The 27,192-nt window shown below is 44.5% G+C and overlaps 8 protein-coding genes across 8 annotated transcripts; 6 read left to right on the top strand and 2 right to left on the bottom strand.

Annotated features, from left to right (window-relative positions):
- Positions 1-3,846: 3,846 nt before the first annotated feature.
- Positions 3,847-4,104, top strand: PtA15_13A205 (uncharacterized protein; the record flags this gene model as incomplete). Its single annotated transcript, XM_053162380.1, has 2 exons — positions 3,847-3,918; positions 3,976-4,104. 2 exons carry the CDS (start codon positions 3,847-3,849, stop codon positions 4,102-4,104), a joined length of 201 nt encoding a protein of 66 aa, XP_053026361.1.
- A 70-nt stretch (positions 4,105-4,174) lies between these two features.
- Positions 4,175-5,842, top strand: PtA15_13A206 (uncharacterized protein; the record flags this gene model as incomplete). The annotated part of the gene is made up of 6 exons (XM_053162381.1): positions 4,175-4,522; positions 4,596-4,756; positions 4,842-5,090; positions 5,161-5,286; positions 5,369-5,545; positions 5,620-5,842. The coding sequence occupies 6 exons, from the start codon at positions 4,175-4,177 to the stop codon at positions 5,840-5,842; spliced, it is 1,284 nt and encodes a 427-aa protein (XP_053026362.1).
- A 675-nt stretch (positions 5,843-6,517) lies between these two features.
- PtA15_13A207 (uncharacterized protein) lies at positions 6,518-8,226 on the top strand (the record flags this gene model as incomplete). Its single annotated transcript, XM_053162382.1, has 10 exons — positions 6,518-6,560; positions 6,698-6,722; positions 6,838-6,976; positions 7,066-7,138; positions 7,244-7,287; positions 7,368-7,440; positions 7,519-7,669; positions 7,810-7,896; positions 7,982-8,025; positions 8,129-8,226. 10 exons carry the CDS (start codon positions 6,518-6,520, stop codon positions 8,224-8,226), a joined length of 777 nt encoding a protein of 258 aa, XP_053026363.1.
- Positions 8,227-9,015: 789 nt separating this feature from the next.
- On the bottom strand, positions 9,016-10,589 carry PtA15_13A208 (uncharacterized protein; the record flags this gene model as incomplete). The annotated part of the gene is made up of 3 exons (XM_053162383.1): positions 9,016-9,332; positions 9,412-9,992; positions 10,072-10,589. The coding sequence occupies 3 exons, from the start codon at positions 10,587-10,589 to the stop codon at positions 9,016-9,018; spliced, it is 1,416 nt and encodes a 471-aa protein (XP_053026364.1).
- A 958-nt stretch (positions 10,590-11,547) lies between these two features.
- On the bottom strand, positions 11,548-16,198 carry PtA15_13A209 (uncharacterized protein; the record flags this gene model as incomplete). The annotated part of the gene is made up of 15 exons (XM_053162384.1): positions 11,548-11,943; positions 12,015-12,121; positions 12,200-12,339; positions 12,418-12,563; positions 12,645-13,030; positions 13,100-13,271; positions 13,359-13,457; positions 13,549-14,016; positions 14,089-14,153; positions 14,227-14,468; positions 14,541-14,631; positions 14,717-14,789; positions 14,855-15,025; positions 15,129-15,661; positions 15,745-16,198. The coding sequence occupies 15 exons, from the start codon at positions 16,196-16,198 to the stop codon at positions 11,548-11,550; spliced, it is 3,543 nt and encodes a 1,180-aa protein (XP_053026365.1).
- A 186-nt stretch (positions 16,199-16,384) lies between these two features.
- Positions 16,385-17,889, top strand: PtA15_13A210 (uncharacterized protein; the record flags this gene model as incomplete). The annotated part of the gene is made up of 3 exons (XM_053162386.1): positions 16,385-16,475; positions 16,571-17,213; positions 17,412-17,889. 3 exons carry the CDS (start codon positions 16,385-16,387, stop codon positions 17,887-17,889), a joined length of 1,212 nt encoding a protein of 403 aa, XP_053026366.1.
- A 719-nt stretch (positions 17,890-18,608) lies between these two features.
- PtA15_13A211 (uncharacterized protein) lies at positions 18,609-20,186 on the top strand (the record flags this gene model as incomplete). The annotated part of the gene is made up of 3 exons (XM_053162387.1): positions 18,609-18,705; positions 18,787-19,367; positions 19,713-20,186. The coding sequence occupies 3 exons, from the start codon at positions 18,609-18,611 to the stop codon at positions 20,184-20,186; spliced, it is 1,152 nt and encodes a 383-aa protein (XP_053026367.1).
- Positions 20,187-21,158: 972 nt separating this feature from the next.
- PtA15_13A212 (uncharacterized protein) lies at positions 21,159-22,564 on the top strand (the record flags this gene model as incomplete). The annotated part of the gene is made up of 2 exons (XM_053162388.1): positions 21,159-21,249; positions 21,345-22,564. The coding sequence occupies 2 exons, from the start codon at positions 21,159-21,161 to the stop codon at positions 22,562-22,564; spliced, it is 1,311 nt and encodes a 436-aa protein (XP_053026368.1).
- Positions 22,565-27,192: the final 4,628 nt, after the last annotated feature.

The following is a 27,192-nucleotide window of genomic DNA, read 5'->3' on the forward strand; positions in this document are numbered from 1 at the left end:
AACTTACTACTCATCATTGTACTTATACGGACGTACTAGAGTATTAGAAGATTTTTACATGACCCTTATTTTGCTTACTTGCTTCAGTGCTGCGGTGGACTTTGTGCTAGCAGGTTGCAGAGCTTCACCACTTGCAGATTATTACGCTATAGACCAGGCTCATTGGGGAGCGCTGAAGGCTAGCGGAACATAGCAGTGCAGAGCCAAGAAATCAATAATCACTCAAGCCTGGATAAAAATTCTTGAAGGAGGCAGAAGCAGTAATTTTTACACACTGCCCAACCTTTATTTCTACGGTGTAAGCTACCCAGTTGTCAAAATACATACAGGGGATTTTTCTGATTCCTCCTTAACTTGATCATCTCAACACCCATAATTTCAAATGCTCACATGCTCAATTGAGGCAGGAGATTTCCTGAGCCTTAGGTTAAGAACCATCAAGTGTACTGAGGCTAGGTCAGAAATATGGCTTCTGTTTTGGTAACAGGGTGTTATAAACCTGCTTGCAAAATCCACCAGACACTGTCTTCCTGTTAAACCTGTGACCATTTTTTACTGCTCAAAGACAAAGACAAGAACGTGAGATGACTAATTTAAGATAACAATGTCAAGAAAAAAGAAAGAGAGACCAACCCTGGAGAGAATATAGCTATATCTATGACAGACAACTGAAATAGAAGATGACAAGGACAAGGAAGCAACTGATGGTGGATTTGAATAGGATTAGCCAGGTTTCTGAGAATTGAAGAAGAAAAATAAGAACAAACTTTATGTAATAGGTAAAATAAGATCCAAAAGTAAGAAGATGAGTGGATAGGTGTCAGCTGGCTACTATAGCAGAGCCACCGTAACATAAAAATAAAAAGTAGTATTACATGTGAAAGAGATATTATTACACTCTTACACATGTAATACCATAAAATAAAAACATAAAAATAATTACCTATGAAAGAGACATTATTACTGTCTCATACATAAGTAAAAATCTGAATATTATTTTATATTCTCAATCTACGCCTAAATTAACCTAGGGGATCCCACTCACAGGTACCCTTAATTCTCACTGCTTCATTGTGTAATCACCCAATTAAGAATTTACAAGGTATCCTAGAATTGAGCAACCTCTATGCTTGTATACATATGTACATATGCTTATAACACTTCAATAGCCACAAAACTGAAGTGTTATGTAGTTTAGAAGATAGCCCAACTCAGGTTGAGTTAACTCTAAACCCGCGGGCTGCGCGCTACACCTGAAGACGGCGCAGAGCTCTAAAAATGAATGAAACCCCAAAAGGGCTACCTGTACATTACAGCACGCCCATCAGGGAAGTAATGACATCAATTCTGCCCCTCCATGTGAAACACTACACACATTACATAAGCTGTACATATGTAATGATGTCACATGGATGCAAACAGAATATTCCTGACGCATTAAAACAATTCAATACCTAATGCATACACAGTACAGACCAATTGGGAAGCACTGTGGCCCATTTGAATAAATATGAGACATGTAACAGCTCATCTGCCTGGATGAGGGAATCCTGAACTGTAGGCGCCCACAAATGGCCAGTACACATTCCCAAAGAATACTAGCTTCTATGGCGCCATCAGCCAGGATAGAAATCCGCCTGAAGGCGCCCAAATAGGCTAGTACATCTTCCCAAAGAAGAATTAGCCCTTGTAGCGTCAACAGCCTGGCCAAAAAGCGCCCACAAGTTGGCCAGTGGCCCTGTAGCTCCCCCAGGCGCCCCAGAGAGCTGCCACGGGTATTTAAAGGGCCCTCTGGCCGCCCCAAAAGGCTTTTCCTCACGCTTTTACATACCTACTTGAATTTACCCGCCTACAACACGTGCTCAATAGCCTGTTTCTAGCCTGGTAAGTCCCTTAGTAGTTGTTTTTAGCCTCATTTTGTCGCCAGAAACTGCCCAGTGTCAACCCAGCCTCCAGAATCAACCTCTTCAAGCGCTTTCAAGTGCCCAGTTTCTACCCTGAGGAACCTCAAGACTTCAAGGGCTTTTTACTAGTAAGTTCAAAACCCTTTCTCTTGAGATTCTCCGCCATTCCTTGCTGGGATTTAAACCACACCTGTTTACAGGCCCCAGTGTTTGCTTTTGAGGGATTAAACACCCCTGATTTTATCAGGCCCCTCTTTATTTAATTATCTTAATTTTATTACTATAATTACACCATTTTTCATATATTTTACGCCATAATTACCAATATATCCATTGGAATTATCCCTTATAATTTTGTCTTAGAGTTTTATACTCTTTCATCTTATTCTTGCACCACGTGTAGCTAGAAGGGTTTGTCCTTGGCATCACGTAGGCTGACAATAGGGATCTGAGAGATAAAGAAGAAGAAGTTAGTATGGTTGAGTGTGAAGAGGAAACCATTGATAAGAAATCCAATGAGGTTCATTTCTCACTGAGTTGGAAGCTAATCAGGCTGTCTGAGGTAACAATTCGCCAAGAATTTCCAGGGAGTGATTCAAGTGAAGAAAGTATGAGCAGTGTCTTGATCTTTGAGTAATCAAGGATAGCAGTGTTGGCAAGTGAGTTGCCAAGCTTGAAGCTCCCCAGTGCACAAGGTGAATTGAGTTTGTCAAGGGAAAAAGAGGATCCTTCAACTGAGAATAGAGAAAGGTCGAGATACCTTGAGATTAGTTTTCATTGAGTGAGATTTGAGTGTGCAAGTGTTGAGTGGATCCAAAGCTGCACCTGTGCTCTGTGAGCAAGAGTTTCAACACTTCCCTCCATTTCCTGTCTACTCTGTCAGCCACTGTCTTCCCTCCATTTTCTGTCTACTCTAGTCTCTGTCTCATCCACTTAACTCACCTTAAGTTTAACTATGTATCTGGGCAATTTGTATGGATCAATGCAGGCGCTCTGAGGAATGTGAAGTCAGTTCAGGATGGATTGGTACAAGGGGTGAGGCTTCAAGACTGAACTTGAACACTGAGCACATAGAAATTATGAAAGCTTAAAGCCCATTTTGAGGTGTTCATCAACAAATTTTCAAAAAATGTAGAAGTTGCTCTGACTGCCCAGAAATGCCAAGATCTGAACATCTTGTAAGGGCCATAAAATTGGCTTTAGAGTTTTGTGTGAACCCAAAAGTTGTTAGTAAGGGCCATAAAATTGGCTCTGGAGTTTTGTAAAATCCTATGGAGCCTTGAGCTGGGGCAACCATAACTTTATCAATAACGTTAACGTAACACTATCAAAACGGGTTTTCGGGCGTGATTGTTTTGTTACATACTGGTAACAGCGGTGCAATCAATACTGCATTGCTCCACGATGAGACCTTTTCTTGATGGTTGTTACGATATCTCAGCGTGGAACTGCTGATACTGGATCCTCGTTGCTTGTTGTGACGAGCGTTCCTGAACGAGTTACAACCTCCTCAAAAACAGATACATATGTACCCGGTACGATACGCACCGGGCCAGAAGGTCGGTTGTTCCTGAGCGGCGGGAACGGTGCCGGCGCACGGGCGCACTCACGGTCCGAGGAGATCAGCCCCGGACATCGACGGCAGACAAGGTTCAGAAGCTCAAGTTCCAGTGGTGAACCCAACAAAGTTTGGGGCAAGTGGATCTGTAAAAACGTACCACCGACTACACGATTGTAGCGGGCATCAATTCTCCCTTGGAAAGGTATAACACCAGGCCATAACAGGATCGAGTCGTCCCCCGGAAAATCTTTTTCGAGAGCTCTGAGATGAGTTGATAGGGCATTGTTTGAATTTCTGTAGGACCCGTGCTATGCCATTGCGAGGTGCGATGCAGGGTAAACGTGGATGATCGGTAGTTGCTTGGGGATTGTGTAGTAGACCATGAGGCCTTCTACTCAGCAGAGACAGCCATTAATCGATGGTGAAACCGACTGGTTCAGCTCCAAGGCGGATGTGAGGTGGTGTTGGGTTATGTCCGGTGACTGGGGCTTGAGGCTGACTGATCTTTAGGGGCGGGGGAGTGATCGGTCGGGCAGGCCGATCAGCGCGGCAGATGCCGGGTGGACTAGGATGGTCATGGCGGATGACGAGGGCGTGGCCATGGCGGCAGCGACGAGCCCTGGAAGGCCAGCCGCATAAAAGAACCCAGCCAGAGCCACGACACGAACCCCATCCCCCACACGACGACAGCAAACCCCCCAAAGAAACCATGGCCGCCTTCTTCTCCTCGTCCACCAAGGACATCCCCGACTCGTCGATCAACTGGTCGCTCCTCGCCGGCGCCGAGACAACCAAGCCGCCCTCACTCACAGCCACCAGCAAGTCCTCCGCCTCAGATGACCAGGACTCGCACGACCTCCTCTCCGCCCCCTCCGCCGCTGCCTCCCCCATCCCCCCCTCTTGCGCCACGAAAAGTGCCCGCAAGGCCCCGCTCAAGGCCGAGCCTTGGATGCCTAAGATGGTCGGCTTGTCCCAAGACCCCAACGATTGGCTGTGGCAAATGACCGAGGAACCCCATCGGAGTCGGCGCAGGGCCATCCTCAAAGACCATCCCGAAGTCCGTCGTCTCTATCACACCACTCTTAATCACCCATCTTATTTACTTGTCTTTTTTTTTTTTTTTTTCTTAGGTGCGCAAGCTAATGGGATATACATGGACGACTAAATGGGTCGCCTTGTTCGTCGTCTCCGTCCAACTCTCAATCGCCGTCTTTTTCGGTCTGCGCTCGAAGCACCAGATCGAATCGGCATGGAGCTGGAAGTTTTTCGTGACTGCATATGTGATCGGAGGGTCAGTCGTCGTCCCCGGGACACGCCCGTTCCCATTCAACACGACGATGATATGCTGATGTTGAGTTACCGTTTTGTTTTTCCAGGACGGCGAACCAAAACCTGTTCCTTGCGATCCACGAAATCACGCACAACTTGGCATTCAAGAAGATCGTACACAACAAGCTGTTGGCCCTGTTCGCCAACCTTCCGATCGGCGTGCCCTATGCCATGGTATTCAAACGATACCATCTCGAACACCACAAATCGCTGGGCGAGGATGGAATCGATACCGACCTGCCCACCCGCTTCGAGCTGCTGTGTCTCAAGAACGTGCTCGGTAAAACCTTCTTCGCGTAAGCTACTGCACTCTCAACCTTTGTGTCTACACACAATCACTTGGTTCCTAACCCCTGCTCTCTACAGCACTTTTCAAATTCTATTTTACGCGTTGAGACCCGGATTCGTCAGATCACAGAAGATCACCGGCTGGATAGTTGCAAGTTTTGCGCTCCAACTAGGGTTTGATTACGTCCTATACAAGTATTTCGGGTAAGCCAGCTTTGCCTTTCCTACTCTTCACCTTAAAAAAAACTTACGCTGAGATGTGGATTTTGGTTGGGCAAAATAAAAGATTGGCGGCGTTGATGTATTTGATACTATCGTCGTTTTTGGCCGGCTCGCTGCATCCATGCGCGGCCCATTTCATCGCCGAACATTACGTATGGAACTTGACAGGCGGGGAGCAAGAGACGTGGAGCTACTACGGCCCGCTGAACATCCTAGCCTACAACGTCGGATACCACAACGAGTTAAGCATCTCCCTCTCTCTTTCAACCCGGCCTCCTCATTAACAAACAAAATCCTCTTTCTGGGTGTGTCCAGACATCACGATTTCCCATCGATTCCTTGGACTCGGTTGCCCGAACTCAAGGCAATCGCCCACGAATATTACGATCCTCTACCCCAACACTCCTCGTGGCCTATGGTCATCGTCAAATTCATCTTCGACAACAATGTCGGCTTGTTCTCCCGCGTCAAGCGGCTCCCTATGGGCCCTCATCTTCCTGTCGTCCCTTTCGAACAAGAAAATCGCAAGGATATTTGAACCTTCTCCCTCTCTCTTCTTGCTTGGCATGACTTTCTCGTCTTCTATAAGAGCTTGTTTATTCCCCTCACCCCTTTCTCAACCATTATGTGTCTATTTGTCTTTCTTCTACATGCCTTATGCTTGATTTATTTTAAATAGATGCGGCATGTTGGTCGAATCGTCCCAGCTATCTTTAACATTGTATCTACTCCCCATTGGTATTATAATAATACCCACTCCAAAAATAAAAAACCCACCGTGAACATGGTTACCACCCAATGAGATATACATACGAGAGGATGCTTGATGGTCATTTCATAGCAGGAATTAAATCAACGAGTTACTTATAGCTCTTTGAAGGATACAAGTCCCAATCGACAAAGCATTTGTTTTACATTTTCGTGTTTTCTGTTTTAAGGCCAGGAGATGGGATTAGCAGTGATTATGTAAGCGAGTTACAATGTATCACATGACGTCATAACACCAAGTCCCCTCTGGTCCGCAAACCATTGTAAAGAACCCAGAGAATCATTTCAACAAGGTGAGTCCGTTTATCTTTTCTCTCATCATCAGATCTAGGTAGACGAAGAGAAGAATGGAATACTGATGGACGTGATAAACACTCTGCTGGTCTATACAGAATTTCCTCTTCGCATTCCCTTGGACTCCAGACCAAAAAATCGGCGAAAAGTAATGGCTAATCGGGTGCCGATCACGACCGTCATTTTCGATATCGGTCAGTCAGCTTTTAGTGGAATTCGATCAGCACAACATCCATGGAGAAGATTTTGCGATATGCTCGAGATTTGATTGGTTTCTGATACTTTCCCCATTATTCGACATTGTCTTTTTGGTATCAACGGAGGAATATAGGAGGAGTGGTCGTCAAGTCACCTCTGTGAGCCTTCCTTTGCTCTCAAAGAGCCATCTATTTTTGTGGAGAATACACGTCCAACTCACCTTCTTGGTCCTCGATTTATAAAACAAATATCGTGGACTACATGGACTGCAAGTCTTGGGATAAACAAGTTCGAGAAAACCCACGGCTTACCGCACGATTATCTGAACGTTGCTATCACTGCTCGAGGATCTGGGGGGGCGTTCCAAAGGCTTGAAGTCGGAGACCTCGAACTGTCCGAATTCTATGCGCAAGTTGGGTCTTAACTGCTACTTTGTTCACTTCTTTCGGGCTTGAATCTCCAAAATACGAGTTCCGGGTCTGACGCCATTGACTATGGCAGTTTGGGAAACAGATGAGCGACTTGGATTTTAATAACGCGGCGTATGTTAGGTTCTGCTCGAAGTCGAAGAGAAGTAAGGTGACCAAACTGCCATATTCCTTTGTCTATTAATCCGCTATGACATTCACTACTCTGCCTGACATTCCTCCTCGACCTTTGCTGATGGATTTGGCCTTAGGTTGTCCCCCTTTACCGAGTAGCTTACGTGTAGACGGAAAACAGGTCAGTCACGACCTTCGACCCCCCCAAAAAAAGACCGAGAGATTGGTGTTGATTTCTCTGATCCCGATACCATCGAGTAGCTATGGAAGCAGATGATGAGTGAGGCATCAACTCATAATCTTCCGATAATTAAGCTCATTAAGCGTTTACGAGGTAAAATTCATCTTCTCCGCATCTTTCCAGTGGCGTTTGGTCTGTCATTAACATGATCTCCTTCAACGAGCTCCTTAGAATCGGGAAAATATCGAGTGGCCGCCTTGACAAATAATTTCCAATTACCGGCTGGTAAAGCCGAGGGTGACCAGGAAGCATTGGGGTCAGCTCCTATGGAGATCAAAAATCTTTTCCACGAGTTCATTGAGAGTAGTCAAGTAGGTCTACGGTGAGCCTCTTTTCATTCTTCATTTGAAATCTGTCACGGAAAGATACTATCTGTGTGTGTGAGCCTCAAGTAATAATGACGAAAGATTTTGGTTTGATTGTGGTCACCCAAATGGCTTCTCGTGTTTTGAAAAATCTCAGCAAGCCGGATCCCAAGTTTTTCGAGTATGCTCTAGACCTTCTGGAAGTGAGAAGTCCCAAAGAGGTCGTGTTTTTAGATGATCTGGGGTAAGTTAACCTACTCATTTCAATATTGCCACTTTTCCTGTCTCCACAGCTAGACAAAACAAAAGGCTCATGTTGGTGTTGAAAGTATTAATTTGAAAGCAGCTGAGAAACTAGGCATCAACACTATCAGTAAGTTCCTTTTTTGATTCTCGTGTTCACTCATCTCATTCAATCCGAGCGCTCATCCCATGTTATCTCTCTTTGACACTTTTTCTGCGACAATCAATAACAGAAGTTGGGATATATGATGTCAAACCAGCATTAGAAAACTTTCAGAAATATGTGCCAGACATCGAGCTCAGCGACATAATCAACAGTGCAAAATTGTAACATGGAATTCAGATTTGCATACTAGCAATGGCGAGGATTGTATCATTAGAAAGGCTCAACATCTGGAACAAATACACCCTGTATCCTTAACTCCTCATCAAGCAAAAATGCGGACTCTGATTGATTCTACTGCAGTACCATCTTGTATCCTTTGTGAATCCGGATCCTTGGATAACATTGAAGAGTAAAGACAACAACAAAATAATAATAGGCTTAGCCAGCAGCAAACACCTGGAACTGGGGTATTTCATTGACAACAACTTGGTTACTATTTGCTCAAATATTTCTTCCCAGAGTCAAAATTATCTCAACCAGAGGGAAACTGTCTAGTGCTTGAGCTGCATGAATTTTCCAAACCATTTGGTGGTTCTTAAGTCCACATCAACAACTCAACTTGCTGATGATCTAGTGAGCCACTTTGGTTTTGACGTTGTTTTCATCTACAGGTGAGTGTTTTTTGTTGCGTCTACTGGATAAACATTTCTCCAAAAATAGCCCAAATATACCAAATGGTGATTTTGTGGGCCTATTTGTTTATGTGACACAAAGTCCGGAGAAGGATGCCATTGTACAGATTTCATTGATTTCTTCCAAAAATAAGATGACAAGGACCAATGTGTAATAGAATATTTTTAGGTTTGATGGAAAGAGCTTGTTGCGGTAAAAAAACGCTGCCAAGGGATCACGAGAAAGAACTGTTGGGCAGTATCAGATCTGAAGCAGCCTGATTGGAATGGAAAATAGAAATACACGATTACATTTAGCACTGTCACAGGAAGCAAATTTTGACTACTTGGTGGCAATGGTCCGAGAAGAGAGGGGGCCTGGGATAAGGATTTCAACCCATGTCCATTCTTGAAGAGGTCGAAATTGGTTGAACAATCCCGGAGGGCGACAAGCATCACGAGTGAAGAGTGGAGCGGTAAGCAACAAGAACGAGGCCGTCCAAAGCTTGGCCCCACCCAACTTCTTCGGCACATGTGGGATAACAAATGGCTCGAGAATCACCCCGAGTGCTTGAGCAAAGAAGAAAATGAAAGTGCCTGGTAGGGTCTTGAACAATTCTCGAGGATATGGATGGGGCTCCCGTTGGAAAGCATGCAGGGCTAGATAAAATGAATCATCCTCCTTTTAGATCAACAATGGTGAACCGTTTCTCAGAAATTCTGTCAGAGAGCAGCTCACGATATTCATGAAGAAGTCCACTGACAGCAAAGACGGCGAAGACCCCACAAACCTTTTGCACCTCAGGCGAGGCACCCAATGCTCTAGCTAGTGAGATTGCCGGTTTACCGCCGCAGAAGAGGAAAGCACGACGGAACTTCTGGTGCCAAGACTTCCCCCAGAAATGAGCCAAGGAAGAGAGTTCGAACAAGGAGCCGAAGTAGGGAGGCAAGCCTGCTGGATTAACCAACTCGGATAACTTGGGAGAAAGGCCCATTGTTTTGGCGATCGAGTATACCAGATGAAAAAGTAGTACCGCGATGGCACTCGGAATCTCGACAATGGTGCTGAGCGCGGTCATTGTGCCAACGGAGTGCAAGCATCCTGCTATGAAGCCGAGACCCCGAAATGAAGGGACACCCAGCCTTAGCAGCGCTCCTCGCGGATCGATCTCGTAGTTGGCCCAGTCCTCAGAGTAGAGCACGAAGCCTAAACTTGGCAAGAGAACCATTTGAAGCCGTACCAGTTCGAGAAGCGCTTGCGCGAACGAATTCGTGTTCCCTTTGCTCTCAGGTCCCCACGACCATCTCAACCCGCGTTGACTGTTGAAGGAGAAGGACAAATGTTAACCAACGTGGCTAGAAAAGCTGTAAATAGTATTGCACAGATACCGCAACGCACGAGGTAAATAGCAACACCGTCCATAAGGCAAAGTCACCCAAACCAGACTGCCTTTTTTCCAATGAAAGTTCGTCCGTCGAATCCTTCTTCCAAACGGGCACGCCTTGGACAATTTTCAAACTACGGATGTGGTATGGCCCGGAGGCGAAAGTCCATTCGAGCGATTTGAAGATCATGATTGCGGCCATTATCCCGGGAAAGACTGATCGATCTTGGATCGGGAGGGCGGGCAGACGAAAGGGATAGGATAGCCACCACCCAATGGTCAGTGGTCCCAAAGATAATCGGGTGAGTCGGGCGGAGGTCGAGCCTTGGAATTTGGGATGAAGAAGGGCGCATTGGATAACCATCAGACTGATGATAAAGCTCTTCTCAAATATCCCGGCCGGTGCTATTCCTCGGACTGGTTCTGCTGAGCTCGATTCCCAGCTTGATAAAGTTGCATTTACCGCTGACCAAGGGGACTTGAGACCTTTCAGAGGGAAGAAGTTTGTCTGATGGGGATTGACACTCTCCATACTGCAACGAAAGTAACAAAAAATTGATGGTTCTTAGTGATATGTTTTTGGGGTTTCTGGGAATTTTGTCCCTTAGACTGCTGGATAAAACAAGCAGGAAGGGCAAAGGTCCTTTTGAAAAAAAAAATCGAGCACCTAGCGTACGAGCACGTAACTCGGAAGGCAGCCAAGTAGAACAGGGCTATCCTCTTCCGAAGGCACCTTGATCCAACCCATCCTATTGGGAAGCAAGAAACGCTGGAGATCCTCGGCTTGTTTATCCCCTACTCCCGTTCCGGCAATTTGTAGTTGAAAATAAATGAATAAAAGCTTGCGGCCATTTATAAATAAGGGTGTGCGCTGGCCTAACTCGTAGGGTCTTTGTGGCATGGCGTGCCCCTCATACATAAAGAGAGGGATTCATTTGGTCAAGTGATAGCTGGACACGGCCCTGAATCGACACCGCACAGCTCCGATTCATGGAAAATTGCTTGGTGGCGGTACTCACCGTTCCGATGTGCAGTAGTACAGCCGGCTGCACTCGGCCACAATCTTCACAACCTTTCACAACACGCTCACAATTTCTTCATCTTTCTTCAGGTAGAAGAAGCTCGTTCGGTTTTTCCGTACCGGGGGATAGTGGAGCCGGCCTTGCCCGTCTGTCAGGGGTTTTCTAGGGTATAAAAGAACCTGCCTGACTCGCACTGCAAGTGCCTCTGCAATCTACATCAGCCAGATACCATCGCACCAATTAGCGCTCTACTTCTAACTTAAGACAAATTCCCCCTTCGGAGGGCCCTGGTACACAGCCTGGGCTGGCGCGAAGCGTCCGAAGGAGGGACTTGGGATTAATGTCCAATCTGACTTGATGTTCTCATCAGCAGGTTTGCTTGAGCTCCAGATTCCAATCTCTTCTCTTTTCTTCATTTCCTTTCAATCGTTTTATTAACTTCATGATGATGTAATGTTGAAGATATCATCAGAGCGATGATGGATTGAAAACAGAAGTAGTCAACTGTCTTCTTTCAACACCAATCCCAGCCAAGAAGATGCAAGGATTGTGATTTGATCGATAAGCATGTTTGCCAATCTGATGCGTAGAATGATTTGTAAGATCAACTGCAAGATCTATGGAAGTACAATCAGCGACGTCGGTGTGGAAGATGTTTAGTAAATCGATTTGCGGCGGACTGTTTGCCTTGGGCGTCGAATTGATAGACCAAACCTTGAGCTTTTGGTCGGCGGAAACGCTGAATAGTGTTATTCTATCTTTAATCCCCTGCTCATCGTCGAGAGAGTGAAAACCTAACATAAAAACATCTGGAATCATCGCTTCATTAGATTGAGGTCTTTGGCTGAATCCAGAAATATCATCCTTTTAGTAATTGGGAAGTCAATGAACAAACCATTAATACAACTAGCGTGTGCATGAAGCTTCTTCGCTACAATGACATTTGCTTCCAGCGAACCAGTCGACCCCCTTCGAAAGAATTCCAGGCACTGTACAACTAAAGAGTTATCGTCCCCTCCAGTAGCAATAATCAGTCGCTTATCTGTATAGATGCGTATAGCAAAAGCCTCTATTCAACGAACTGCTTAAGAGTAATTTTGGGAAGTGCGAGAAAACTCACTTTGTGAATAGCTTTTTACACACCTCACACCACTTTGATGGTGAGGCAGAGTCAACAAAAGTTCTATGGTCTGAGATTCTAGAATCTTGCCCTCCTTGATTGCGGCGAAGTCAATTTTTGGCAGGGTCAAAACACGGACACTTCCCATTCATCAAAAAGAAAATCAGCAAATTGATGATATTATGGGCGAACAAAAAAACAGCTCAAGAGTAACATACGTCCCGTCAGCCAATCCGGCCAGTATCAATATTTCCCACACATTCAACACTTCGAGATGAAGCAGTTGGATGGAGAAGACGCAATAATGAGTTTTGTATTGAAAAAGAAGCTGTTGCTCCTTTTTGTCTACGTCCAAGGTCCATACCTGTGCTCAAGATAGATAGACAATGTTCATTCAGCCGGGAGAGTCAATTATGGGCTTAAAAATGACTGGATAGGTATTTACTCTGATATTTCCATCGCTTTGTGAGGTCGACAATAACCAGACTGCATCACCCAAATGTAAGGGATCCAAATCCATGATTCTAACTTCGCTTTCTTCCGCAGAACGTTGACTAAAGCATGACCATGGCATGACGCCCAAGTCGATTTCGTTTATAGAGCTCGCCTTCGGATGCCAATCTAAAGTGATTTGAAATATTTGAAACATTTCTCGGGAGCCAGATATAACCAAAAAGAGGGAGTCCCTTTGAACCTGAAATCCATTGCAAAACTTTTGCGTAACACCACATTGAGAAGAATTTTTCAACCATGCCAGGCACTTGACTGCAAAAGGAATTCTAGCATTCCTATATACTCTGATTAGTGGCTCAGAAGTACTCTGGCGTTGATCTGTAAGAGATGTATCGTCAGTTGAATAAATCTGGAAAGGAAGTATTGGGTTTCCATGCGTTCACTCACTCAGAGACAGCTCCAAAACTCCGTTCTCAGAACCAGTGGCTACTATTTCAGATAGGCCTTGAAAAACAGATGCCACTTTTAGACAATTAATCTCTCGACCATGAGTCCCGAAGTCGGGCATAAAGCTCATGGGACTACTTATGCTCGGAAGCGATAGTTCGTCTACCAAAATCTGTAAGAAAAAAAGTGAGACCAGAAGGTCAATAATTTGATAAGACACGTGTCCGCAAGAAGTCGCGCAAGAAGCGATAAGACTTACAGATCCTTTTTGCTGATAGAAAAGAAAGCTTCGATTTGCACGGTTCCGACAAACCCACATGTTCGGCTTTCCGTTGCAGGCAACTTTACAACTGCCGATCTAGTCGAGGGAAAGAAAATTGAGGACATGTTTTTCAACAACCTTCTATATCCTTTAATTCAGAGGTAAGTGCGGTGGGAAAATAAAATACCATCGAACCAGTGTGACGATCGAAAATCTTCCACCAAGCCTTTTCAAATCCAGCGATGTAGCGCAAGTTGTGAGGATAGTCGAGAAATGTTTCAAGACTGCCTTTACTGATCGGATTTTGATGGATCTGTAAGATTTTGATTTCGTTGTTCACGACTTCCACATAGCATTTTGTTAAATTTCCATCATGTCCAAGAGTGCTTAAGCTCAAGCAATTCTTGTAGCAATTGAATGAGTGATCTTGTTTCTGGTCAAGATCAATATCAAGAATGCCGTTTTCGTGCAGTGATGCAATCGGACCAATGCAGCTCTCCTTCTGCGATACCTCGCTCACGGCTAGACATCCGGTGACATCACCAGCAAAGACCAATAAACGTGCTGGGTCCTTGGTTTCCAGAAGCTTTATGCAGGTGGGAGTCTTCATAGACCGGAGGCACATCCGAAATATTAGTTCTGGATCCCTGTTTTCCTAGACGCTTCCAGAAAGCTAAAATATTAGTGAAATCTCTTGATGTGTTCAATCATGGGAAGACAAATTTACCGAAATCTTGTAAAGAAGACAGGCATTTTGCTTGCAGTCATATATCAAAGCAAATACGTTTAAATCTAACATGATCAGTAGCATTGCACCTGAATCAGTATTCTTGATCATCAATAGCAAAAGGTTTTGTGTACTTGCCTGTTGTGACGCAAACCGTAAACATGGTAATTGTATGCCCGAGATCATGAAGTTGAGTCTTTGGATCAGATTCTCCTATGTCATGAATAGAAAGCAGATGGCCTTGGTTGGTGGCAATAAATGCCGCGCGATCGCATCCTGGTACAAATCGTACATGGCATTGTGAACGGAAAGCGGAATGATGACGGTAGACCAAAGTTTCGGGAGAATTCTTATCGAAAAGAAAACGTGTATAAATAGATCTAGAAGACAATTTATCATTGTGAAGTTTTAGCGCAGGAAAGATCATCAAGGAACACGGGCAAACCACTTACCCATCTTGGCATACAAATACAACTTTGCTTGCGTCCGAACTAACGTTGAAAGCTTTGATGGAGCTTTGATTGGTACTGCTGATCTTTTTGGCTAGACGAGAAAAAAAAGGGGCAGCATTTTAAAATATCAGATAGATCATATAAAAGTGTACCATAGTTGAACAAATGAGTCCTACAGATGATTTCGGCAGTATTATTATTTGGCTCTATCAAAGCTGAACAAATTTTTCCGTCGGCTCCTCCGGTAAGCTTCAAGAGATACATGAGATGAGTTTAAGTATATTTATCAAATTGTTTGTTTTCCATTTACTTACCAAGTAACCAGTCTTTTCATCATGCGTGACGGACCAAATGGACCTTCCGTCATGAGCGGATTGTATTATGGAGAATGGTTTAGGGGAAAATTTTGTCCGGTTGTTGCTGCCAGTCTCTAGAGTGTCAGGGGTTCTAGGTGTGGAAATTTTCCACGTCAAAGCTCGACAGTCCTGTTCCGCGGGCCGAGTATGGGATTCCAAAGGCAGTGAGTTTTTATTGTGATGGTCACAGATACGCCAGGAAGATTATTTTTTGAAAAAAGGGAAAACTGACTTCTCCTACGCTGGTCAGCTGCTCACTATTCCACCAATGAACACGCCAAACACGTCCCAAGTGGCCCCAGAGGACAAGAGCGGGAGTGCCTGGATTTGTGAGGTCCCAAACGCGTAGAGACCTGTCCTCTGATGCGGTACAGAGCTTTTCTCCTAGAGCCGAATATGACAGATCGTATACAGCACCTCTATGGCCGATGAGAGTGGTTTGGATTGACTGGATAGATTGACATTGATTGTCGGCTTTCCATTCCCATATCGTCACATTGCCTGATATAGCTCCACCTGCTATGCAAAAGATGTCGAGTTGGTCTTGCTCTCGAATCAGAATCTGGCCTGACAGCAATAGCGTGGTGTCTTGACAAGCAACAGAGGATATCTCTTGTAGGTGTCCACAAGCGTCTAGTCGATAAATTATCAATCGATTGTGGGCTGTAAGCAGAGCAATCTGCGTGTGCCCGGTGGAAGATCGACCACGGTAGTCAATATCTATTATCCAATCATCGATGGTAAGAGCCTTCAGTTTTTTAAATACTAAGCTAATCAAGTAACCCAGAACCAATCCAGTTACGGTGAACCGGTGTGAGGCAAAACGATGTGATCAAATTGAAGCATACTGAAATCGCGATATCGACGCGCAAAAAAAGGCCAAGAGGGATTCGACAAGTTGAAAGTTTCTGACCTTGCGGAATTCTTACACTCTTGGGCGTCCACATTGACAAGGGAGCTCTCAAGAGAGCAGATAGCGAATTCTCTTCCCCCTGCACAGACAAATGAGCCGCTAAGAGTGTCAATGGGTCCTTCTACATTGCCTTTGGGATATTCAAGAGGCTTGATACGGTGGATGCGATCATGAGTCAAGACCTTGCGATATAGCTTTGGCGGCTCAGAATTTCTTCTGGAGGGAAGATGAGTTGAGGGTGCCAAGCTGAAAATTGACAGGAAGGATCCCGATCCGACTAGTAGAAGCTGATCGCTGGCCTTCAGTGGGCTTGAAATTATTCGCAGGGAGGTAATCGGACCCACAAAAGACCGATCGTTCGACGAGAGCTCCCGTGTCTGCTGGGACATGATCTGATGATAGCCTGAGATTGGTCTGTAGGCCTGTTGTCTGGCGCAGCAGGCCGTTCTTTATCAAGCGATCCGGAACCCGCATATCCGCCGAAATGTGTCGAACCCGCGGACAGGTGCAGGGTTCGTCCTGGTTCGTCACTTGATAAAAAAGTGTGTGAACATCACTTAGCCCTTGCAACCACCATGGCCGGAAACGCCGGAATGTCCGGGTTAATCAACTCATTCGAATTACTACAAAGCGAAGACCAAAAAGAAGAAGCCCAAAACTACGAGGGTAACCTAATCACCATGCCATATTATCTACTACGAGCCATAAGCGAAGACGGGAAGACTCACGAATTTTCTGGTTTGGAATGCTTTCCACTGCAGGTCAAGTTATGAAGGAAATCGTGCGCATCAATAACGAATATCATTCGATCTGGGACCGGATCAATTACGGGCAGGAGCCGCTCGCCATATTTAACGAAATCGCAATACGAACTCAGCTCTTAGCTAAACTACAATCGAAATCGCTGCCTAGCTTACGCCGTCACGTTCTCGCGCTTTCGAGAATTCTGCTTCTTCGCCGATCAGATCCGCCACTTGATAATCAGCCAATGCCTCTCGTTTACAAATGGAAATTGATGTTAAAAGTTTTATTAAAACTGGAGAGCACCTTACGAGACGTTAAATTTGCGATCGCATGTATCAGTCCAGCTCTAGATAGCAAAGAAATGAGAGATGATAAAGATTTCAAGCAGTTGAAGTTCTTCAGATCTTCTCGTTTAGCATTAAGAACGTACGCGGCAACCGGAAAAGTTGGTGCATTTCTTCAAAATTCTTATAGATTCATCTATGAATCCGGACAACATTGTTATGAAGACCCTTCGAGGAGACATGAGATCGAGACGATGGCAATTGCGTGCTCGGAATCAATCAACTGGACGCTCATCTACATCAGCAAATCCGAAGTGAATGTTTTCCAAGACGCTTGGGAAGGAGCTATCGAATCGATAAGCGATTCGCTGGGGAAGTTTGTCAAATTTCTCAATGGATTTGAATCAGAAATCGAAGAAGAAGAAGAAGAAGAAGAAGAAGAGGAGGAGGAGGAGGAGGAGGAGGAGGAGGGGCAAGAGGAAGAAGAAGAGGATGATGAAGCAGAACGTGAAGAAGAGGCGGAAGAAGAAGATGGACATTCACTCGCTAATCGCGATTCAACTGGCCCTCAAAGCGCCCGTCCTGTGAATGATACGTCCGATACGCCGCCGCAAGCCGATCATATTCGACTCTCGCATACGCCATTATCAATAATATCGGTCATAAAGCTCTCGAGAATATTTGTGGCAAAGCTACTGAAGATTTCGACTGACAAAGAAAACTTAACGATGGTAAGCGATCTGAGTTCAAGAGAGATCGACATGTTCGGCAGAACGACCCAGGCAATTTCAGAAAGCATTGCGAGACTTGTAAATGCTCTGCGCGCAGCCAACCCGGACGACCAAGTTGATGATTCTGAGATCATGACGAAATCGATTTCCGATCTGCTCGGTGCTCCTAGAGTTATCTTACTACTCCTCCAGCATATCTTTCGTCCTGTTCATCCCGATCGGCTTTGGTACAAAATTCATCTCAAGGCTTGGTTCTATCAGTGGAATAAACTGCATCGCTTGGCCACTCAGCAATTCCTCGACGATATCACTATGTCCTAATTCCTCCTACCTCTTGCATCTTGCTTGATAGTCATCAATATTCTTCCCTTTTTCCAACCAAAATCTCCCACAAGAACCCTTGAATATTTTCACCTGAATATGAACACTTGAAGCTTGGATCCATGTATAGTAATGATATAACTTATCTTGCCTTGATAAAAAAGGCGTAAAAGAGCCAGTCATTTCTCTGTGAAAGTTGCTATCAGTCTCTAGAGTGTCAGGAGCTATAGGTGTGGAAATGTTCCATGTCAAAGCTTGACAGTCATGCTCCGGTGGCCGAGCATGGGATTGAAAAGCCATTGAGTTGTGATTATGATGCTCACAGGTACGCCAGGAAGATTACTGATTGAAGAAAAAGGAAAACTGCCTTCTCCTACTGTGGTGAGTCGCTCACTATTCCACCAATGGGAGCGCCAAACACGTTCCAAGTGGCACAAGAGTACAAGAAAATCACCTGTTGTGGGTATGCCGACACCCCTGAACTTGAAGTATTTTTTGGCAACATTCGTCTTGAGGGCGCTGGGGCACCGCGATCCGGGCAGAATGTGTCAAACCTGCTGTCGGATACGGACAGTGTCCGTTCGAGTTGACTCCGCAATCCGCAGCACCCTGCGCAACACTTCGGGCAAAGTCTGTCCCACAACTTGTCGAGACCCCACTCACTCCCAGCATCGCACCCTTGAAGTTTTGAACCCTGGGTCCCACAACAGTTGAGCACAATGTCCGACTCTAAAGACGGCGGTATGTCCGGGTTGATCAACTCATTCGCAACACTACAAAGCAAAGACCAAAAAGCAGAGATCCAAAGCCACGAGGGTAACCTACTCACCACTTCACATTATGCACTATGAACAAAAGACTGACAGAGTTTCTCTTTTGGACCGCCTTCCATTATAGTTTTAGTGACGAATGAAATGATCCGCATTCATAACGAATATCTCTCGATGTGGGAGCGGATCAATTACGGTAAAGAGCCACGGGTTCTATTTAACGAAATTGAAATACGAACTCAGCTCTTGGCTAAACTGAAATCAAAATCGTTACCTAGCTTACGCCGCCACACTAATGCGATTTCGAAAGCACTACTTCTGCGTCGATCGGATCCGCCACTTGATACTCAACCGACGCCGCTCGTTTACAAATTAAAATTAGTCATGAAAAGTTTATCGAAACTGGAGAGCACCTTACGCGACATCAAATTTGCGGTAGCTTGTATCAGTCCAGCTTTGGATGTCAGAGAAATGAGGGATGACAGAGATTTCAAGGATTTGAAGTTCTTCAAATCGGCTCGTTTGGCACTAATAACCTACGCGGCAACCGGGCGAGTTTGTGAATTCCTTCGAATCTCTCACAAATTTATCAAAGAATTCGAGCAACATTTTTATGAAGACCCTTCGAGGAGACACGAGATCGAGAAGATGGCAAATACTTGCGCGGAAGCGGTCAACCGGGCGCTCATCTTCATCGATAAATCCGAAGTGAATGTTATCCAAGACGGATGGAAAGCAGATATAAAATCGATGAGCAATACGCTTGAGGGGTTTGTCGAATTTATCCATCGATTCGAGAGACAAATGAAAGCAAAACAAGAAGAGCAGGAGAAGGAGGAACAGGAAGGAAAAGAAGACGACGACGACGACGACGATGATGATGATGACGATGATGATGATGATGATGATGATGATGATGATGATGATGATGATGATGATGATGATGATGATGATGATGATGATGATGAAGATGACGAAGATGACAGCCATTCGCTCACTAATCGAGTCTCCACTGGCACGGAAACCACACACCCTGCGAATGATACAACCCAGATGCCGCAAGAAGTCGATGCTCCAGACATTCCGTATAGGACAGTATGTTTGTGGTCGATCATCAAGCTATCGAGAATCGCAGTGGCAAAGCTATTGAAGATGTCGACCGACACAAAAAACTTGACGATGGCCAGCGATCTGAATTCAAGAGAGCTCGAACTGTTCGTCGGAGCGGCCAAGTCAATTTCAGAAAGAGTTGCGAGTATTTTGGGTTCTATACGCGCAGACATCCCCGACAACGAAGCTGGCGATCTGGAGATCCTCAAGAGAGCACTCTCCGATCTGCTCGGTGCTTCTAGGGCTATCTCGCTACTCAGCCAGTACATATTTCGCCCCGTCCATCCCGACCAGCTTCCGTCCAAAATTTGTCTCAAGGCTTGGTTTTATCAGTGGAATAAACTCTATCGTATGGCCATTCAAAACTTCCTCAAAGATGTCTTCGACGAGAATGGAAACTACATCGACGATGCTTGACGATGTCGGGCTCACTCTGACCTAATCCCTACTACTTGTTGCATTGATCTTGGTTTTGCTTGATAATCTTCCATTTTCTTCTCCTATTACAAACTCAGACAGTTGAGGTTTTCAGCTATGTATAGCAATCAAATAGCTTGTCTCTGTGACCTTGAGGAAGCGCCAATAAAAGGCCCACAACAGTGAGCTGTCCCTACGACGCAAGGGCCGGAAAGGACCCTTGGTGGTTGACCAGGTGGTGCATCCTTGTTGCCAGTCGGGATTCTTTCCAGTTGGCAAGATTCCTCCTCGCCGGTGGGCTTGTGCAACTAATAAGTATACCTCCTGGTCAGGCCTTGTCGACTGGCCCGGTGAAGATTTCTTTCAGTGCTTATCGGTTTAACATTGCGCGATGCCAGTCCAAGCCAACGCGAGTTCCATGTCCATTTCAGCCCTTATTGCTGCGAAGCTTACAACAAGATGACAGTCTAGACTCTCTGACGTCCACTTGGACAAGGGATCTCTCGACGAGACCATAGCAAATTCTCTTGGTACAGATAAATGAGCCGCCAATCCTTTCCACAGGTCTTTCTGCATTGCCTTGGACTGATGCCTGATGTGATGGATACGCGAAATGTGCGAAACCCGTGGACAGACACAGGGTTCGTTAGTTTTTATAAAGCAAGTTGCATTACTTGTAGATAGACCCTGGACGCCTCGAGCGACCCCAGACCAGTTGGTCATGGTGTACGGCTCGCCTCCTGTATCCCCCGGGTATATAAGCCCGTGAGATTTTCCTCGTTGCTCCATCTGCCCAGTCATCCAGGTTCTCATCGCATTGATTTCATAGTTTAGCATTTCTTCTAGGCATTTCTTTGCATCGCATTAGCATTCAGCGTTATCCGCAGCCGTAGTCAGCTTGTCATACAGTGTTGTTCCAGCCCTGCTTCTCTACGCCACACTCACTAGTGGCGAGTCGCTTTACCCTTGAACATGGCCGAATCTCACGCCGGCAGGATGTCCGGGCTAATCAACTCATTCGAAGGGCTTCAAAGCGAAGCTCAGCAGATCCCAATCTACGAGGGTAAGCTACATACTTGCCACGTCATATTGCTACGAACCATAAGCAAAGATGGGAATATTGAATGATGTCTCTTTTGGTTTGCCTTCCCGCTTTAGATCAAGTTACAAAGGAAATGGCACGTATCCATGAAGAATACCGTCAGATCTGGGATCGAATCAACTACGGTCGAGGACCACGCGCCCTATTTAACGAAATCGCAATTCGAACACAGCTCTTAGCTAAACTAGAATCGATATGTTTACCTTGCTTACACGGTCACGTTTATGCGCTTTCGAAAGCACTTGTGCTCCGTCGATCGGATCCGCCGATTCACAACCAACCATTGCCATTCGTTTCCAAATTGAAATTGATGTTGAAAGTTTTATCAAAACTGGAAAGCACCTTACGCGACATTAAATTCGCGATAGCTTGCATCAGTCCAGAACTAGATACTGAACAAATGAGGGAGGATAAAGATCTCAAGCAACTGAAGCTCTTCCCATGCTCAGGTTTAGCATTAAGAACGTACGCGACAACCGGACTAGTTACTGAATTACTTCGAATCTCTTGCGAATTCATCAAAGAATCCGGACACAACTTCTTTGAAGACCCTTCGAAGAGAAATGAAATAGAGTCGATGTCAGCTGCTTGCTTGGAATCAGTCAACCAGACGCTCATCTTCATCAGTCACTCCGAAGCAAATATATTCCAAGGCGGCTGGGAAGTAAATATAAAAAAAATGAGTGGTTCGCTGGAGAAGTTTGTCAAGTTTGTCAATCGAACTCAAGCAGAAATAGACGAAGAAAACAGACTGTCGCTTGCCGATCAAGTTTCCACTGGCCCTGAAACCTCCCGCCCTGTGAGAAATACGTCCCAGCCGCCGCAAGAAGCCGAGAATCCACGACTTGCGCATGCGACGATATCAGTTATATCGATCATAAAACTATCGCGACTGCTTGTGGCAAAGCTTCTGAAGATGTCGACCGACAAAGAAAACTTGGCGATTGTCAGCGACCTGAGTTCCAGAGAGCTCGCACTGTTTGTCACCATGGTGGACGCTCTTACAGACAGTATTGAGAAACTTGTGGATGCTCTGTGCGCAGACATTCCCGAAGATCAATATGATGATATTATAGTCATTAACACATCGATCTGCCATCTACTCACTGCTCCTAGGTTTATTTTGCAAGCTGTCCGGCATATCTTTCGCCCCGTCCATCACGATCAGCCTTTGGAAAAAATTCACCTCAAAGCTTGGTTTTATCGGTGGAATAAACTCCATCACTCGACCGCAACCAACTTAGACAAGATTTTTGGACTCAACTTGCCCTTATAACCTCTCCTACCTTCTTCATTCATCTTGGTCTTGCTTGATCTTCACAGTCATCCATATCATTCCTGCATTCTACGACCAGTATATCAAAGAAACCCCCCAAATTTTTCCATCTGGATGTGAATACTTCAGTTTTGCAGCCATTTTGATAAAGCTTAATATCTTTTGAGAAAAGAGGCAGACAAGGCCGGTAAACCAGTCGTTTCTCTCCAAGAGTGGCTTCTACCACAGGATATCTGGGGCTCTAAGCCTCTAGGCGTGGTAATCTTCCATATCAAAGTTCAAAAGTCCTGCTCCGGTGGCCAAGCATGTGATTGAATAGCCTATCAGTCTTTCTTACAACGCTCATGGAGTAACATTATTTTTTTTAAAAAAAGGAAAACTGACTTCTTGGCTGGTGAGTTGCTCGCGCCAAACATGCCCAAGTGACCCCAGAAGACAAGAAAAAACATCCAGTTGTGTGGCAACGTGAACTCTCCTGAACTCTTTTTGGAAAATAGAGATTAGCCTGGAGTGGAGGGCTGTTGTCTGGCGCTGAAATGTGTATCATTACAACAAAAACTTGCTGAACTGCTAGCAGTTCACATGTGGGTTACTGCTGTGGAACTGCTCTTCTAGCTCCACCCAAACACACATAAGCTTTTTTTGCACAGTCACTGTGCATGCATTGAAGCTTGGTCAATATTAAGCCTTGACAAAGGCTTGTGTAATACCTTGCTTGGAGTTCTCCATTTCAACTGATTTTCCAGTCCAAGTTGTTATCCCACAATCTGGGCTCTGCATATCGGCCAAAATGTGACAAACCTGTGGACAGAGGCAGGGTTTGTCAGTTCATAAAGCAAGTTTGGTGTGCCAGTGTGTGCCACACCACCAAGGCTCTGCCCATTAGACCCTGGGTGCCTCTCCTTGAACCCATACCAGGGTGACATGGTGCATACAGCTCTCCACTTTTCAGTTGTTGTTTCTTCTGTATCTCTTGGTGATAGACCCGCAAGCTTTTCCCTTCTCCCTCTGTCAAATCATCCAATGGCACATATCCATGACAAATATCTGCCAATCAAGCATTGGATCAATTTGATTCAAGACCAACACGTCCGATTCAACCAGATTGGAATGCAAACTCAGCTCTTAGCTCAACTAAAATCAAAATTGTTGACTTGAGTTGTCACACTCATCCGCTTTTGGAAGCACTGCTTCTCCCTCAATTGGATCTGCCACATGCCCGTCATTTACAAATTGAAAATAGTCTTGGAGGTTTTACCAAAAATGGAGACTGCCTTACACAACATTACATTTTTCATGCCTTATTTCTTTCCAGCTCTATATTTCAAAGAAATGAAAGGCAAGTGAATTTGCAAGCAAAGTTCTTCAAATCTTAGTACAAGTATAACAAAAGAAATATTTATATCTTAAAGGCAGATAAACCTGTGTGATATCTTAGAGATAACAAGTAGAAACTAAATATAATATGTGATGGTGATTTTGTTGAGTATTTTTGCTTGAGATAAGTAATGTTTCTATGCAACAGAACCAAAGCACTATTGTTAGTATTTAATCTAACAATCAACTATAGAATACATTTCAATATCAAATTGAATACTTTACTTGAAAAGTTTTGGCATCAAAAACTTTGATAACACTTTTAGTTATTCTTTTCAAGACAGACTGATAGCAAGAATATTTGCTTGTCAGTAGTTCTTGGTTCCTTTATTTTCTTCAAGGATTAGAATCAAGAGCTTGCATTGATTTTGATCTTTGATCCTCATCAATAATGAATATGAAATCATTCACTATTGAGCACATCACTCCTTTTCCAATTGGCTGTTCTTCTTCAGAACAAGTCAAATCTGCAAGTGGGCACAAATATTGTAATGCAATGCATCAGCACAACATTTGCAAGAAGCATTGTATTTTAGCTTGTTTAGCTGGTATTAGACTTAGTTTTTCTTATTTGATAGAAGCCTTTGGCTCTATGTAATATGGCTTATCATTGCAAGAAAAACTCTAGAAACTGCCAGCAGAAGTGGAAGTGTGGCATACTCCAGTGTAACTGCCATTGTAACTGCACATAATTACATCATCCCCTTTCATGCACTGTCACTGTGCAATGCAAAAAGTGACTGTGCATTCCAACTTGGTTTAAATAACCTTTGAGGAATGCTTGAGTATCACCTCAAGCTTCTGCATCTCAACTGCTAGCAGTTTCTAGAGTTTTTTGTACACTTTGGCAAAAAGGCTAAGGAATTGAGCCATGTTGTCTCTTACAGCATTTCTCTGTTTCTCTTTACATCTAGCTTGGAAAATATACTCACAAATGATTTCTCCTTCTATTTGAGTGGAATTGGCTCTGCTGGTCTTTCCTTGTTTGACTTTATCTAAAGGGTGGGATTGAGGCATTAGCTCTCATCGGATAACATTCATATTTAATATTCCAGCCACTTAACTTTGGCACTTGATGTTATTCTTTCTGTGAGTGACTTGAAGCTGAGTTTTTTCTCAAGCCTAAACTTCTTGCTTGTGTGGGTAGAACCTGTTGAAATTACAGTGTCGCCGGTCTCTCTTTCCTCCTCTTTCCCTTCCATGTCACAATTTTTCTCTCCCTGTCACTCCCTCACTCCCTTCAGAGGCATATACAATGTTCACCTTCTGTCCCACAATCCGTCCCCAATATTGTAATAGCTTGAAGACCCCCAGCTTAGAAAAGAAACAAGACCCATCTGCTTTCTGTGTGCTTTTCCCTGAGGTCTCTACAGCATACAACCTCTTGTAGCGTGTGCTCTTTTTTGCCACGCAAGCTAGCAGCTTCCAGCCCTTGTTGAGGGCTTCCTTGGCCCCCTTTGTTGTTGTACTCTGAGTATCCTCAAGGTTGTTTTAATATATATGGAGTGAACTTCTGAACACTCCAATTTAACCCACTTTTGGAGTGAAACTTTGTTCACTTCAACATTTGTTGGAGTAGACACAAGTTCACTCCTTTTTTGGAGTGCATGTAGTAAATATTTGGAGTGCATAAAGCCGGCCCCTTATTCAAAATCCATTCAAACAAAACTGAAACAAAAACCAATTCAGTTTGGACATCAACAACCCTGGTTGGACTGGAAATTTCAAATATCTTTCAAACTACATTCAATCCTTTGGTGAATTTTTTAGTTTATCTCAAAGGCTTGTCCAAATGTACCAAGCAGTGCACCTTTGAAGTTTTTAAGTGAAACCTTAAAAGTGCACCTGTGGTGTAGCCTTGGTAGCGGCATTAGCCGGAATCTTTGGCTTTGGTTGCAGGGGTTGGAGCCATTTGGACCCGGTGTGGCCCTTAATTGGTCCGGCCCGGGGTTTGCAGGGGTGTCTCCGCTGGGGTTGGACTCAACTGCTTTTTGTGACCTGGTCACCCAAGCTTAACTAAGCCTCTCCACGGAGGCTCAAAACGTCTCCAAATGAGAGGCTTGGGACTAAAGTCACATTCTTTGCCTGAGGCTGACAGGCTTTTGCACAGAAAATCACAAGTTTGGTTTTTTGCATCTCTATTGCATCTCTCTTAAATTTCAATTCAAAGCCCCGTATACCAGGTTATAGCCCTCAATCTGAGCTGTCTTGTACATATTTTTCCAAGTAAAACCATCAAAAACTGGCTATTATTATGAGTGTGAGGGCTATTTTTGAGAGTTTTGTCCCTTTTTTCCTTCAGCTATTAGCTGTAGAAAATAATGCCTTTTTCTTTGGCTAAAAGCCAAAGGACAGCGGAGCTGGCCGGGCCAGCTCCACTGGAGCTAGCGCTCTGGCTGGCGCTGGATGAGCTGGCATACATTGTATTGGTGTATCCAATACATACCAATACAATTTATTGCTGTATCCAATACAAAGCAATACAATGTATTTTTGTATCCAAAAAATAGCAATACATTGTATTGATGTATCCAATATGTACCAATATGTGCCAATGTATCCAATACAAGGTATATTTGAATTGGATACGTATCTGATACATACCAATACATATCCAATACACAACAATACATATCCAATACAGTGTACTATATGTGAGAATTCCAGCTTAGGGGAAAGGGGTCTAACTCATAAATTGAGGAAGACACCCGGAACCAAAATAGCTGCGGACTTTGGCAAGCAAACACAAACCACTTCCGCAGTCTAAACCAGCGCCGCAGGGGGTCGTGAAACTGAATTCATCACTTTGATGCAAACAGATCCAACGCAGGTGAGCAGTAAGGTTAGGCTTGTTGAAAATCCCGGCCCATGTTTGCTCATTGAAAGAATCTCAGCTAGCACCAAAGGTAAGCAGCTGCAGAGATCTAACAACAAGCTGTTCAGATAGTTTCTAATGCACTATCACGTTTTCTTAGACAGAACTGTTGAAGAAAAACAGACCAATCACACCAATACCGCTCAAAGAGCAGGAGAACATATTGGTGAGTGACTTGTGTAGCTATATAAGCAGAAGCAAAAGGCAGATGCTGATGGAACGTTGGACTATCTTAGACAACATTGCATTGCTTCTTTGCCGTTTTGCCAAAGGCAAGTGAGAACTCACTTGGGTCCAAAGAACAATTGTGTAAGGCACAAATACACCTGTGGGAGAAACTAAGAGAAAGACAAGAAACTGACAAATGTCATTTCTT

The sequence above is a fragment of the Puccinia triticina genome, chromosome 13A (assembly GCF_026914185.1).
Source record: "Puccinia triticina chromosome 13A, complete sequence".
NCBI classification, from domain to species: domain Eukaryota; kingdom Fungi; phylum Basidiomycota; class Pucciniomycetes; order Pucciniales; family Pucciniaceae; genus Puccinia; species Puccinia triticina.